At 49.2% G+C, this 14900-nt stretch overlaps 1 protein-coding gene across 1 annotated transcript in view; it reads right to left on the reverse strand.

Annotated features, from left to right (window-relative positions):
• Positions 1 to 674: 674 nt before the first annotated feature.
• LOC105516240 overlaps positions 675 to 14900 on the reverse strand; it is a 38071-nt gene continuing 23845 nt past the window's right edge. Inside the window, exon 5 of the mRNA XM_011948353.1 lies at positions 675 to 766. Coding sequence (XP_011803743.1) covers positions 759 to 766 — 8 coding nt within the window. The 3' untranslated portion in view covers positions 675 to 758. The remainder of the gene's footprint in view (positions 767 to 14900) is intronic.

A 14900-nucleotide genomic window follows, 5' to 3' on the forward strand; every position in this document is an offset into this window, starting at 1 on the left:
GCATCTCAGAGAGAGAGCTCCTGGGTGGGCAGACAGATGCGAAAAGGAGATTCTCCAAGGCCTTCCTCCCACCCTGCTCTCCCAAGATTCTCCTCTGCCCTCATGTGCGGGGCCTGAGCAAGCAGGACAGGCTCCCTGGTTGAACTGATGGTCTCGTCTCAGGCAGGATCTAGGTATATGATGCGGCCTCAGGTCTGGGCTGACTAAGGATAGTCTGGTATAACACAGAGGCCTCGTGGGACCTCAAGCAGGCTCTGGGGAAGTCAGTGACCAATGAGTCCTGAAGAGGAGGAAGCTAGAGCTAGTGACCCTAGCAGATCTCATGAATGCTCAGAGTTGGGCCCGGCACAGTGGCTCATGCCTGTAATTGCAGCATTTTGGGAAGCCAAGGCAGGCAGATCACTTGAGGTCAGGAGTTCAAGACCAGCCTGACCAACATGGCAAAACCCCGCTCTAGCAAAAAATACAAAAAATTAGCCAGGCGTGGTGGCATGCGTCTGTAGTCCCAGCTACTTGGGAGGCGGAGGCAAGAGAATGACTTGAACCTGGGAAGCAGAGGTTGCAGTGAGCCGAGATTGTGCCACTGCACTCCAACCTGGACGACAGAGTGAGAATAGATGTCATATGGCTTAGCATGCCAAAAAAAAAAAAAAAAAAAAAGGCAGATCAGAGTTGAGTTGAGCCAACCCAGGCTGAATCCTTGCTCTTCTGCCTTCTAGCTGTGTGACCTTGGATAAGTCATTGGACTTCTCTGTGTTTCAGTTCCCTGTGCAAAGTAAAAGGCAACAGCAACACCTATTCTAAAGGGTTGATATCATGGAATAGATATAAAGTACCTGGCACAGGACCTAATACTGAGTAGTTACTCAATTAATGGTAACTGTGATTATTTGTATTCCCATGGACAAGTGGCTACATGGTACTTCAGTGCTCTGAGCTATGTGACCTTGTGCAAGTTGCATACCCTCTCTGGGCCCATCTGTAAAATGAGGGACTTCAGCAAAGGAAGCCCAAGACCTCCCTTTGATGTAAGCTTTGTGATTTGTGGGCACTCTGGGATGACAGGAGGAGACTGATCACTACATTGTTTATATGAGCTTCAAGTCCTGGGCCCTTGGAGAGGACTGGAGGTAGAAGAAGGAGGAAGAAGGAGGGAAGAAGGAAGGGACAGAGGGCCTGAGGAAGAAGAGGATGTGAAGCAGGAGGAAGGAAAGAAAGAAGGGGAGGAGAACTGGAGAGGAAAGGGAGAGGAAAAAGGGGTAGGAAGGAAGAGAAGAAAGAGGAAGAGGAGAAAGGGGAGGAGGAAGACAGAGGAAGGGAGAGGAAGGAAAATAGAAAAGAGAAAAGGAGGAAGTACAGGAGAATGGGGTGGAAGGGAAGGGGGAGAAGAGAGAGGCAAGGAAGAGGCATGAGAAAGAAGTGTCAGCAGGGCTGGTTCGGTCACTGCAGAGAAATCCAGAAATGAGCTTGCTCCTAAGGACACCAGAAGGACCCGGGCTTGTTGGAGGCTAGAGCAGGGCTGGCTCTGTCTGGAGGGCTGATGTCCTGAGCCTGGCCCCTGGGGCTAGGAATGCCCTTCTGGATTCCAGGGAAGGACCTCTAGACCTTGAGTCACTGCCTCGTCTAACCCAGAAGAAAACAGGTTGGGTAAAAGCCATCAGCCACTAGGTGGGCCAAGATTTCCTCCAGGAGTGCTCCCGGGGCATATGGATAGGCCCAGGAGTGCCATCCTCAGTCCCTCTTTGGCCATGAGGGGTGGGCAGAGAGGTAAGGGATGAAACCAGGGTGAAGGGCTTTTCTGGCCCTTTCCTAGACAGGCCAGAGCCTTTAGACTGAGCAGAGGGGGCCATCCCCAGGGGATCAGCCGAAGTTGGGTTCCCAGAGAGCCCCAGTACCTGGGCAGGCCAGGCAAGGCAGCCAGCCCTGGAGCAGCCTCTGCAGGCTTGGCCATGTAGTTCACCCCTCTGGCATTCTCTGCCCCCTTTCCTGAAGGGGAAGCACAGACTTAAGTGTCAAAGACCCACTACCTTGAATTCCACTGTGAGACCTTGAGAAAGTCACTTGACTCCTTTCAGCCTTGGTTGTCTATAAGAAGGGGTAGTACTAGTACTAGAAGGACTGCATGCAGTGATGGCAGCCCAGGGTTTAGCATGCCAATGCTTAAAGGCATAAGGAGAGGAGAGGAGGAGGTCAAGATACCTTTCCTTCTCCCTCTTCCCTCCTTCACTCTGTCCCTCCTCTGGCACAGCTGCTATGTATTCACAGCAGGCACGAGGACCCTGCAGGCACGCCTTCCAGCCCACTCCCAGGCTGTATCCCACTTTCCAGCTGCCTCTTGGGGTGACCCACACTCAATCCACCACCCCAAGATGCCTGCATGTCAGCAAATCCTCCAAAAATGCTTTGCAGCAGGTGAATGGAGCACACAGCGTCTTCCTGGGGTCTCCCTCACCACCCCAGTGGTAAGCCTGGGAACCATTTGCCCGTGTGTGTCCAGGATACGCAATGGAGGAGCAGTGAGTCCGTGGCCTCTGTGAATGCCTGGGCCCCCTGGGGGACGGGGGAGCTGGGATAGGCTAGATGAATAGATCCTGGGCCCGGAAGTAGAAGGTCTGGGTCCCTGGCTGCCTAGGAGGGGGCAGGAGGCTGCCTTCTTGTGGAGCCTGGGAAACCCTCTCCCAGGCAGGCCACAGGCAGGGGTGGGAAGTCAGGGCCGGCGGGGGCTTTGTGCCCTGCACAATTGCAGCCGCTCTTCTGGATAAAGGGACGGACAAAGGGGCCTTCGGAAGTGGCCACGCTGCTCAGTCCCGGGGAGGCCCCAGGAAGCCGGCTCTCACTGGCCGCCCACGGAGGCATCCTCCCCACACCCCCCACCACCCACCAGGGGGGCCAACTGGGCCCCAGCCACCCACAGCCTGGGCAGCTGCATTGGGAGTGAAGGAAAGTTCCTTTGCCCAAGGGGCCTAGAAAGGACCAGAAGAGCACCAAGGAAGGTTGAGTTTGGGGCTGGAGGAATGCTGCTTTCCTATTTCCCAGGACAGCAGCAGGAACTGGTGACGGAGGAGGGTGGGCTTAAGAATGGCCTTCAAGCCTCTGATGAACCATGGGGCTACTTTTAAGTCTTCCCCCATGAGGAGCCACTGGTTTGCAGACAGAATGCAGCTCCTGCAGGCTTTGAAACGGCTCCTCTTCTGGGCCATCCTCACATCACAGGACCCATTTCCTTAGCCAGCTGCTTTGTCAGATACGAGTCGCACCCTATAGGCACAGTACTCCAGCAAGCACCCCCAAAGCACCCCAACTCGGAATTCAGCAAAACTGGACTCTGCAGTTCTGGCTGTGTGGCCTCAGCAAACTTCACAATCCCACTGATCCAAGGTTTCTCCATCTCTCAAACAAGTTAGAGTTACTGCTTGTAAGCTGGGGAGTGCATTAAACGAGATGCCTGGGATCAAGCCCCTGACATTCATGACGATCTGGTCTCTATATAGTAGCTACGTTCCTTAGGCCCAGTGTGAATGTGGAATGGTCATTAATGGCACATTAGCTGTATTCAGAAGCAGCCTTGGGCTAAGGTTTCCAGCAATCTTAGTAAACTGAATATGTTGAGGGTAAAGAGATGAGGTGGTAAACACTCCTGCTACAGCATCTACCTGCCTTTTAATTTTGAAATGACTTTAGATTTACGGAAAAGTTGCAGATGGTACAGTGAGATTGCCCTAACATTAACCTCTGATATTGCCATGGTACATTTGCCATAACTAAGAAATTAACAGAGTTACAACACCATGAACTAAACTCCATACTTATTTGGATTTCAGCAGTTTTTCTGGGAATGAGCTTTGTTCTAGGATCCAGTCTAGGGCACCGCATTGCGTTCAGTCACCTGTGTGTCATGGATGAAAGAGCAGAAGGTCCCTTCTTCATTAGCTTTGCTCACTCCCGGAAGGAAAGGCCCGTTTCCTGGAATAGGGAAATGACCCACACAAGCCTCCTGTCCTGCTAAGTCTCCCCATCAGGAAGTGGGTTTCCTAAGCTCGTCACTGCATTTAGGAGCTCCCTTCCCAGAGCTCTAGACTAATGAAGGAGTTCTGTGGCTTCTTGCTAGCGTGGAAAGCTGAGGGAAGAATGTCAGAGCAGAGCTGAACCACACAGATGGGAACTGGGACACCCAAAGCATCTGAGAGGCACTGTGTCCCTGCTGCTTGGTACACACACACAGACACACACACACACACACACACACACAAATCAGACCTTCCTGTAGCTCAGAGGGTGGTTCAGAATCCAGAACTCTTTTCCCAAACTCCAAGCACTTGAATGAGAATGAGAATGAGTCCCAGCCCATCCTCCAAGCCCACACCTGCCGCTCCTCCCACAGAGCTGGTTGTGGTGCCTGGATGTGGACACTTCTGGGTCCCAGCCCACCCTGGCAGCAAGAGTCAGCCAGGCTCCCAGGAGCAGTGGAGGGAAGGCCCCTTTGGTGTGGATGAAGACAGAACAATGCCCACTTTTTCAGGCAGCTGGCAGAGCCTGCCAGGCCCTGGGTGTCTGAATGCCCACTGGAGCCAGACACTGGACTCTGTTTCCCAGGCAGTCCCGTGCCAGCACCTGCCCCCACCCAAAGAGAAGGAGCCTTTCTTTCCTGCTGGCCAAGGCCAAGGCTCCCAAAAGAGCATCAACGGCAAGAGGGGCTGACCTTTGTTCAGGAAACGGGCTTCCTGGCCACCCGCACCCCACCTCCACTTGGGAATCTTGGAGCTGGAAAGGGAAGTATGTATAGAGGCCTCCCTTCCCCTCTGTGAGTCTGCCCTGCTCCCTCCAGCCCCTGAAGCTGCAGGACTGCCAGAAGGCCTTGGCAGGACACCTCCCTGCCCCCACCCCACCCCACCTATTCATCAAGGGCTCTGAATGCTGAAGACCTTCACAAGGCTCATCCTGTTGGCCTTGAAAGGGACTCACATTGAAGACTCAATGTGAGTCCCTGACTGCTGCAGGTGTGTTTGGAGGGAGGGAGGAAGGGATTCCAATTGAAGTGACTGTGCCCACTTGGAAGGTTGCAGAATTGAGACCCACAGAGGTGCCTGATGATGAGCCCAGGCTCCCCAGCTAGGGGAGGAACATGGATCGTGTCTCCAGACACCAGTTCAGGATTTGAGTTGCATATGGCTCCCAGGCCATTCGCTTTAATGACTCACACCACTAGTTCTGTGTAAGTATGTGAATCAAGGTATCCTCAAGGGGCCTTGGATACTGCTGGGGTTATTTGCTATCCAATACTGACAGTTCCGTTTGGAGCCCATGGACAAGCAAGTGCAGAGCCAGCTGGGATTTCTGGAAAGCCTAGGACTCACCCAGAGGACAGCCTCAGAGACATTTTGGTGTGGCTGTCCGGAAAGCCAGGCTATGGGGCATCCTTTTCCATCAGGCCAGCTCTGGGAGATCCCTAAGCCTGAGAACTGAGGGCAGCAACACCCCTCCCTGACAGCCCCATCCACTCACCCCTAGGCCAGAGAGAGGGAGCAAGGGTGGACCTTGTGTCCGTCACACACAGCGCTGATACATACAGAAACATACGCAAGAGACACGAGATCCCCTCACCAACAGATGCAGGGAGACACAAAGATGAACACACACACACAAGCACACAGCAGACAATGGCTTTTGGATCTTTATCATGGGCCCTGTGACATGTGCCTGGCCCTGATCATCTCATTTAATCCTCACACAACACACAAATGTACACAAAATGGGACTTAAGCAGAGAGACCAAGACACACATATTGGAAACCCAAAGACAAATACCTTGGCCGGGCGCGGTGGCTCAAGCCTGTAATCCCGGCACTTTGGGAGGCCGAGACGGGCGGATCACGAGGTCAGGAGATTGAGACCATCCTGGCTAACACGGTGAAACCCAGTCTCTATTAAAAAATACAAAAAACTAGCAAAGCGAGGTGGCGGGTGCCTGTAGCCCCAGCTACTCTGGAGGCTGGAGCAGGAGAATGGGATAAATCTGGGTGGCGGAGCTTGCAGTAGGCAGTGGGCTGAGATCTGGCCACTGCACGCCAGCCTGGGCAACAGAGTGAGACTCCGTCTCAAAAAAAAAAAAGACAAATACCTCACAGACTCAGACACACAAAAAGGACAACCAAACCATGGACCCACAAAGGTAAACACACCAGTGATGTCCCAAGGGCCAGGAGGTAGGACGGAGCCAGCCAGGGGCAGGCAGGTGCTTTGTCTGTAGAGAATTTAAAAGTCATCATGCTTTTGATTATCAACTTGCACTGCAATTCCTTAACCGTGTCCATAAAATGATGCTCCATTCCCCTCCCCAAATTATTCTGTTAATTCTAACCTGTTTTAGTCTGACTTTTTATTGGGGTAAAGTATGCATAACATAAAATTTACCATCTAACTGCTTTTTCAATGTGATGTTTTATATGATAAAAATCATATAAAGTGTAGAATTCGGTGGCATTAAGTACATTCACGATGTTGTGTGACTGTCACCACGATCCAGGACTTCATCATCCTGAACAGAAACTCTGTACCTATTAAACAATAACTCTCCATCTCCCATCTCCCAATTGCTGGTAACCTCTATTCTACTTCTGTTTCTGTGAATTTGCCTATTCTAGGTACCTCACATGAGTAGAATCATACATTTGTCTTTTTGTGTCTTAAACTGTTTATTTATTTTTATTATTTATTTATTTATTTATTTTTGAGATGGAGTTTTGCTCTTGTTGCCCAGGCTGGAGTGCAGTGATCTCAGCACACTGCAACTTCCGCCTCCCAAGTTCAAGCAATTCTCCTGCCTCAGCCTCCTGAATAGCTGGGATTACATATGTAGGCTTCAAATATGCACATTTATATTACTTATCCTTTAGTTAACCTTGTGTTCTACATGAAAGTTAATTCCAAGAACTCCTGGCTCCGCAGTTGGCCCCTAGACAGGTTTTGATGGTTGGAATCCACCAAGTCACTTCAGGTGCAGGCTGTGTCTCCAGGCCCTAGCTCAGTGATAGTGAAGTTGTAGAACAGAACTTGAATTGCTTAATTTTATTTGTGACTAAAATTTAAAACTGTGAATCAGAGAGCAGGCTGTGAAGCTGCAATAGTTTTTGTTTGGAAAATGCAAATTTTACATTTATAGGGAATATTTTATTGAATTTGAACAATATGTTTAAAAAAATTGAAGTCTCGGCTGGGCGCGGTGGCTCAAGCCTGTAATCCCAGCACTTTGGGAGGCCGAGACGGGCGGATCACGAGGTCAGGAGATCGAGACCATCCTGGCTAACACGGTGAAACCCCGTCTCTACTAAAAAATACAAAAAAACTAGCCGGGCGAGGTGGCGGGGGCCTGTAGTCCCAGCTGCTCAGGAGGCTGAGGCAGGAGAATGGCGTGAACCCGGGAGGCGGAGCTTGCAGTGAGCTGAGATCGGGCCACTGCACTCCAGCCTGGGCGACAGAGCAAGACTCTGTCTCAAAAAAAAAAAAAAAAAAAAAAATTGAAGTCTCTTCTTTGCAGATTGTTAGTATTTTAGTCTTATTTAGTTCTAATGTAATGTTATTCATTACTGGGACAAATCAATATGTAAGTATATTTCCCCTCTTTGTTTAAATAATGTAATTTAAAAGCATTTGCCCATTTTTTTCCTTTTTGAACTATAATGACTATTTCTTATTTTATTTATTTTTGAAATGGCATGAGTTTATATAGGAAATTCAATAAAAGAAAATTTTGGCTGCCTGCCATTTATTGTTATTCATTTCATGATTACTACTGCCAATAATTTTGTCTTATAGAAGAGGGGTGGTATTAAAAATCTGCTCAGGGTATATGCTAGGTACCTTGAGATACGTGTGCGTGTACACACACACACACATGCCCACGTGCACCATCTGCTAAGTGCCCAAGTCCGCTGGTCAGGAGTGGGTGGATCTCTCCAGCCAATAGCAGTACCGGTGGTGGGAGGGTGGGTCCCAGAGTGGGCGCTGGCGGACAAGGTGGGGTCGGGAATGGAAGGCAGAAAGGAATAGAAGAGGATTCAGGGCCCAGCAAAGGTCCTGAGCGACAAAGACCGCCTCTGTCGCCTACTCCTGCCCCTTGCCCGGTCTCTGCTGCACTTCCGAAATCTACCACGAGGTGTCGCTGTGGCAAAGGGATCCCCGCCTCCGGACGCCTCCGAACCCGCTCGGCTACGTTTGCTGAGCGCGCTCGGTGCCAGGCACGGTGACTGGCCCTGGGGAGTCCAGACAAATGAGGTACAGCCTCTGTCCCTGAGCACCTCACAGCCTGGCGGGAGGCTCACAAGGAGATCCAGTTGTGTACAGCCTGGCGGTGAACAAGGACGTTGAAGGGCGCTCAGAAGCGGCTGGGTCACGGAGGGCCTTTAGTCCCAGCCGGAAGAGCTCAGGCTTTCCCACGACGCGCATCAGGGAGCCGAGCAAAGTCTGAGCGGACGTGTGCTCAGAAAGGCGCTCTGTGTGCTATTACTTGTGTTTTTAAAAAACGAAGGAAGGGTGCAAAATAAAGACTATACATTGTGAGTGTTCATAGGATATATCTGGAAGATATTTTAAAATGGGGGACATCAGTGTCCTCAGGAAATGAGATTCGTGGCTAGGCACAGGGATGGGGAAACTTTCACTGCGTGTATTTTGTTCATTTTGAGCCATGGGAATGAATCACCTTTCTGAAAAATACATGAAACAAAAACTATTAAATTAAAATGTGTAAAGTCCTTATAATAAAAACAAGTCAGTTAAGATCATTTCAACTGTGTTGTGTAGGATGAGCTGGAGAGACTTTCAGAACTGGGCATTGGTCCTGGGGAGGAGTTGGAGGAGACCTGGCCTGGTGGGGAGGTGGGGTGTGAGCACAGCGCTGGGTTCTCCAGCAGTGATGACAGGCACAGGGCTTGGCTTATGGATTTTTCTAGGGCAACAAAAATATAAGGGCATGAAAAACAGAAGTATCCAGATTTTTAAATGGAAACTACAAAATCCAAATGAACAAATGTTTAATTAGATGTCTACAGAATGGAACTCATGCCAACCAGCCAATTGTCACATAATTCACAGAGCAGAATGTGAGTGTGTTTTAATAGGTTTGATATGTTGCAGGCAGGGAAGTCCAGTGGGGGATCCCCAGGACCTGCCTCCATTCTATACTTCCAGGGCTGAAGCCAGGCACCAGGGAGGCTTAGAAATCACATCCCATACCAGGAGCAAGTTTCTGAGGTTTGGATACTCCTAGACATCCTCATGCCACAGCCCCCTCCTGCCCTAAGTGAGGAGTCAGAGCATGCCAGGTTGAGGGCAGCCTCCAGCAGTGGGACTCTTTCAAGGGTGTGTGTGTGGAGCAACAGTGGTGGAATAGCATCAGTGAATGTAAACTACACCACAATGGTCAGGCCCACTCCCTGGACAGAAAAGGAAGCTGAGCCCAGAGCAGGGCAGGGACTGCCCCAAGGCCACACAACCAGTTAGTTGGTGCACTGAGACTCATCCTGCCCACTCTGGCTCCCAGATCTTGGTGGCCTCCACTGGATCACATTGATGCCCTGCACACCCTACTCCTGAAGCCAAGAGAGGACCTTCAGGGACCTCTTGGCCTTCCTCAGACAGCACTGCCAGCTATTCATGACTCCAGAGGATTATGTGGTGGGATTTAGGAGAAACTCCACATCCCAGGCCTTGAAAATGGCTGTGTCTCCTGGGGAGAGGAGTGGAGGGGAGGGCTTGTCTAGGCTGCTGGACATTTGCCAAGTCTCAAATTCCCTCGCCACAGCAGGCCTCCATCACCAGCTCACCCCGCCCCACAATCCTGGTGCATGCAAAGGCATCTGGATTCCCAGGCCTGATTACATAAAAATTTCAAACTTACGTGAAGCAAAAAATACCTCATATGAAGGTAAATGAAAAGTGACCGATGGAAGAAGATGTCTACAACGTAAGTAAAAAAGGAGTGATATCTATAATACATAAAGAGTTCTTATATGTTAATAATAAAAAAATATGAGTAACCCAACAGGGGGCAAGGGTCCAATGAGATAATAGCAGGAAAGGAGCTTTGCAGGAAGAGCTGGACACGTCTGAGGGTAAGTGTCCTGGGAAAAGTTGAGAGGAGAAAGCTTATTCTCTCCTGGTAGACACAGAACCACAACTGAACCATCTGTCTATTCTTTCTTTATGACTGAGAGGCATGAATATTCCCTATGCCAGTCAGCTCAATGGAAAACACACACACACACACACACACACACACACACACACATATACACACATACACATACACCCCTAAGCAAACGTCCTCCTGAGAGCCCCTCTGTGAGTCTTCTAAGATGTTTCAGGCCCACAAAGGGACTCTAGGAGTGAACCATAAATCCTACGAGTAACAGGTGAGCTTGAGGCCTGGTGGGACACTTGTAACCTCCCTACCTCCACTCCTTCCTTCTCCTTCCTAATAGAATCCCAGGCAGCCACCCCATCGCAGGCCCAGCAAAGGATTCATGATTGGACCAGACCACAGATTTTCAAGAGGAGCAGCGGCGTCCCACAGGGTGTTACATTTTTGTGAGACATAATTTGTAATGGTGGGGGCACTATGGATATTTGGTGAGCAGGGATCGAGGTGAGAATTCCTGACAGTTGCACATAGCAAAACTTTGGCCTGAACCCCACATGACTTTCAAATGTTCCACTGGACAGAAATGTAGGTGAAAAATCTGAGCCTAGAGTCTAATCTCACGTGACATATTAACAGAAAGGTTTTTTGCAAGACTTTCAGTCAGGGTAGGCTATATTATGGTGACAGCAACCCTCCAAACCTCAATGACTTAAAGCAACTATGTTTCATTCCCACTCCTATTTACATGCCCATTGAAGATGGGCAAGAAGCCTCTGCTCATCCAAGTCACTCCGGGATGCAGGCTGCAGTGAGTTCCATATTGACCCATACTCCCACCATTCCTGGGAACTGAAGGAGAGCACAACAAACCCCAAACTTACTATCCCTTAAGGCTCCTGCTGAAAAATGTCACATATCTCTTCCCCACATGTTTCATTGGTCAAAACAAGTCACATAGCCAGCCTGCCTTCACCAGAGATAGGTGCATACTCCTCCTGCCAGGAGGGCCAGTAAAGGAGAAGACAGTGCATATGAGGACAGTGTACAGCCTCCTGCACCTCATTTGTGGTCATCTATGTGGTCACCCTGATTCTACCTGAGCTCCCAGAGGACCTTTCCATGACAGCAGGTCTGACCATGCTGGCCCCCATATGAGGGCCTTCAGGGGACCTCATCCCTGATCAGAGAAAATGCAAACCTTCAGCATGGCCATCAAAACCATTCATGGGGCCAGGCATGGCGGCTCACATCTGTAATCCTAACACTTTGGGAGTCCAAGGCAGCCAGATCACTTGAGGTCAGGGGTTCGAGACCATCCTGGCTGACATGGTAAAGTCCCATCTCTACTAAAAATACAAAAAATGAGCCGGGAGCTGGGCATCGTGGTGCATGCCTGTAATCCCAGCTACTTGGGAGCCTAAGGCAGGAGAATCACTTGAACCTGGGAGGCAGAGGTTGCAGTGAGCCGAGATCGTCCCACTGCACTCCAGCCTGGGTGATAGAGCGAGACTCTGTCTCAAAAAAAAAGAAAAGAAAAAGAAGAAAAAAAAAACCCACCAAGGTCTAGCCTCTATTTACTTCTCCAACTCCTCCCTCTTTATTTGCTACTCACTCACTGAGCCATAAACATTTAGTAAGTGCTTCTGTGTGGTGCTGACCACTGTGCCAAATGCTGAGCATGAAAGGATATACATCCTTCTGAGTCCCTTAAAAGCCCGGATCACCTCTTGTTCATACCCAAAGACTCTCAGCAGCAGCAGCCTGCCATGTGTTAAGAAAGAATGAGACAGCTCTGCACATGCTGATATGGGACCACCCCTAAAATAGAATGTGAAGTTTAAAAAAGCAAGATGCAAACCAGCCACAGTGACTTGCATCTGTAATCCCAGCTACTCTGGAGGCTGAGGTAGGAGGATTGCTTGAAGCCAGGAGTTCAAGATCGCCTGGGCAACACAGCAAAACCTCACCCCGCTACCCCCTTAAAAGAATTTTTTTTTTCTTTTTTTTTTGAGACGGAGTCTCACTCTGTTGCCCAGGCTGGAGTGCAGTGGCCGGATCTCAGCTCACTGCAAGCTCCGCCTCCCGGGTTTACGCCATTCTCCTGCCTCAGCCTCCCAAGTAGCTGGGATTACAGGCGCCCGCCACCTCGCCCAACTAGTTTTTTGTATTTTTTAGTAGAGTCGGGGTTTCACCGTGTTAGCCAGGATGGTCTCGATCTCCTGACCTCGTGATCCGCCCGTCTCGGCCTCCCAAAGTGCTGGGATTACAGGCTTGAGCCACCGCGCCTGGCCAAATGAATTTTTTAAAAAAAATTAGCCAGATGTAGTGCCATGCACCCATAGTCCCAGCTACACGGGAGGCTGAGGCAAAAAGATCCCCTGAGCCCAGGAGTTTGAGAACAACTTAAAAACAAAAGTCGGGGGCAAGATGCATAACAGGGTGAATAGTGTGCTAACTTTGTTGCACAGTGTGATTAAACACATGTGGAATATCTCTGGACAGATACAAAATCAACTGATATTAATGACTGCCTGTGAGGTGGGGAACCCACCCCAAGGGACTAGGGGATCCACCTAAGAAACTTACCTTTCTTGTCTACCCTTTGTTTAGTTTGAATATTTTACAATGTGCTTTAAAAAAAAAAAGTCGGAGCCTGGTGCAGTGGCTCACACCTGTAATCCCAGCACTTTAGGAGGCCAAAGCAGGTGGATTGCTTGAGGCCAGGAGTTGGAGACAAGCCTGGACAACATAGCAAAACCCCATCTCCACTAAAAACACAAAAATTACCTGAGCACGGTAGTGTGTGCCTGTAGTCCCAGCTACTTGGGAGGCTGAGATAGGAGGATCACTTGAACCTGGGAGGCGGAGGTTGCAGTGAGCCGAGATTGCACCACTACACTCCAGTCTGGTCAACAGAGCGAGACTCTGTCTCAAAAAGAAAAAAGAAAAAAAGAAGGAAGGAAGAAAGGAAGGAAGGAAGGAAAGAAAAGGAAAAAAAAGAGAAAAATGTTGTAGTATATGCTATTTTAACTTGGTTTTATTTTACACTTTCCTGATAAAGATTCAAACAATAGACAAGGATATAAATGAAAAAGTACATGTGTTCCATCCCTTCCCCCTGCCCCAAACCCAGCTCCTGGTTGCCCATGCTCAGCTTCTTGTCACACAGGAAATGTGTGCACTGCACTCATTCCATCTTAGGTGTGCACTGCAGGGGATATTCTCTTTTTATGCTTTTGTGAAATTTTTAATTTTTCTCAACAAGTGTATTGCTATGGAAATAAGAAAAAAATACATACTTTTCAAAGTGCTCTGAATTAAGACAGGGCTTGAGCCTCCTGCCTTCCTCCTCCCTTCAACTTGGGAGAAACAGGCTTGACACTACCCCCGACCCCACTGCCATCCACACCATCCCTGCCACCTCAGTTTGGGAAGTGACTGGGTGGCAGAAGCAGTCTTTCTAATTCCAGAAAAGGCCTCCAGTTCCATGTTGAATAAAATTCAACATGAGTCCCTTCCTCACCTCCTCCTCTGACCTCATCACCTAAACCCTCCTCTCCCTCTCCAAGCCTCTGCCAACCAGGCCTCCTTTCAGATGCCAGAGTAGTACCACAGAGAAAAGAAACCTGTTGCCCTGTTGATTTTTCGGAGGGACTCAACCCAGGAATTTTCCTCTGTCTTGTTCTTCAACAGGAAGTCTCTAGAAATGGATCTGAACTACAGCAAAGGAAGAAAGGGAAGCAACTTGAAAAATTCCTCTTTCACGTAGATGTCAGGTTAAAAACGACAGGCCTTGTTAAAACCGCACCTTAATGAGGCTCCTTCTCAGCCTAATTGTCACCATGGCAATGACCCCTGGTGGCCATCTTTAATTAACTCAGTCAGAGTCACCAAATGAGCTCCTCCAGCAAATTGCTCACTAGCCCAGGCAGTCACGCAGCCCCTCCTCTGTCCTCTGCCCTCTCTCTTCTGGCACGGGTGATGGAACAGAAAATTCTCAGTTCTGGTTTTCCTCTCTACCTGCTGGTTCTCCTTGGCATGGCCAGGAAGGGACTCAGACACTGGTAATAATAATAAAGTAATAACAATACTAGTGTTATGCTAAGCACTTTTTCTGTATTATCTCATTTAATTTTCACAGTAATCCTAGGAGGGATGCACTATCATTATCCTTTTTTTTTTTCTGATGAGAAATCTGAGGCACAGAGAGACTCAGTCAGTCAGAAACAGAGCTGGAATTTAAACCCAAAGCGTCTCTGGCTCCAGAGTCACTATGGTAGTCCCTCTGCTAGAGATGAAGCTCACAGGGTCTCCTGCTTCTTCTGCAGCACAATAAAGACCTGGAATTGCTTCCATGCCCACTACTTTCCAGCTGTATGACCTTGGGCTACTCACTTCACAGTTCTGAACCTGGTTCCTCATCTGGAACAGGGTCATTAAAGTGGGCTGAGGGTGGGTCAGGGGCATGAACAGCCTCATCAGTTCTGTTCAATAATGACCCCCCATCTCCACCAGAACCTTCCCGTTTGTAGTCACCCTGGTGTGGCTTTAGAAGCAAGTTGGCATGGAGGTTAAAAGACAATAAATGAGGCCAAACGTTGTGGCTCATGCCTGTAATCCCAGTATTTTGGGAGGCCAAGGCAGGTGGATTGCTTGAGCCCAGGAGTTCCAGACCAGCCTGGGCAACATGGTAAGATCCCATCTCTACTATATAGATACATATATTTTTAATATATAATAGATATATTTTACATAGTATATT

This window comes from Colobus angolensis, unplaced genomic scaffold (assembly GCF_000951035.1).
Source record: "Colobus angolensis palliatus isolate OR3802 unplaced genomic scaffold, Cang.pa_1.0 Scaffold278, whole genome shotgun sequence".
Classification (NCBI taxonomy): Eukaryota; Metazoa; Chordata; class Mammalia; order Primates; family Cercopithecidae; genus Colobus; species Colobus angolensis.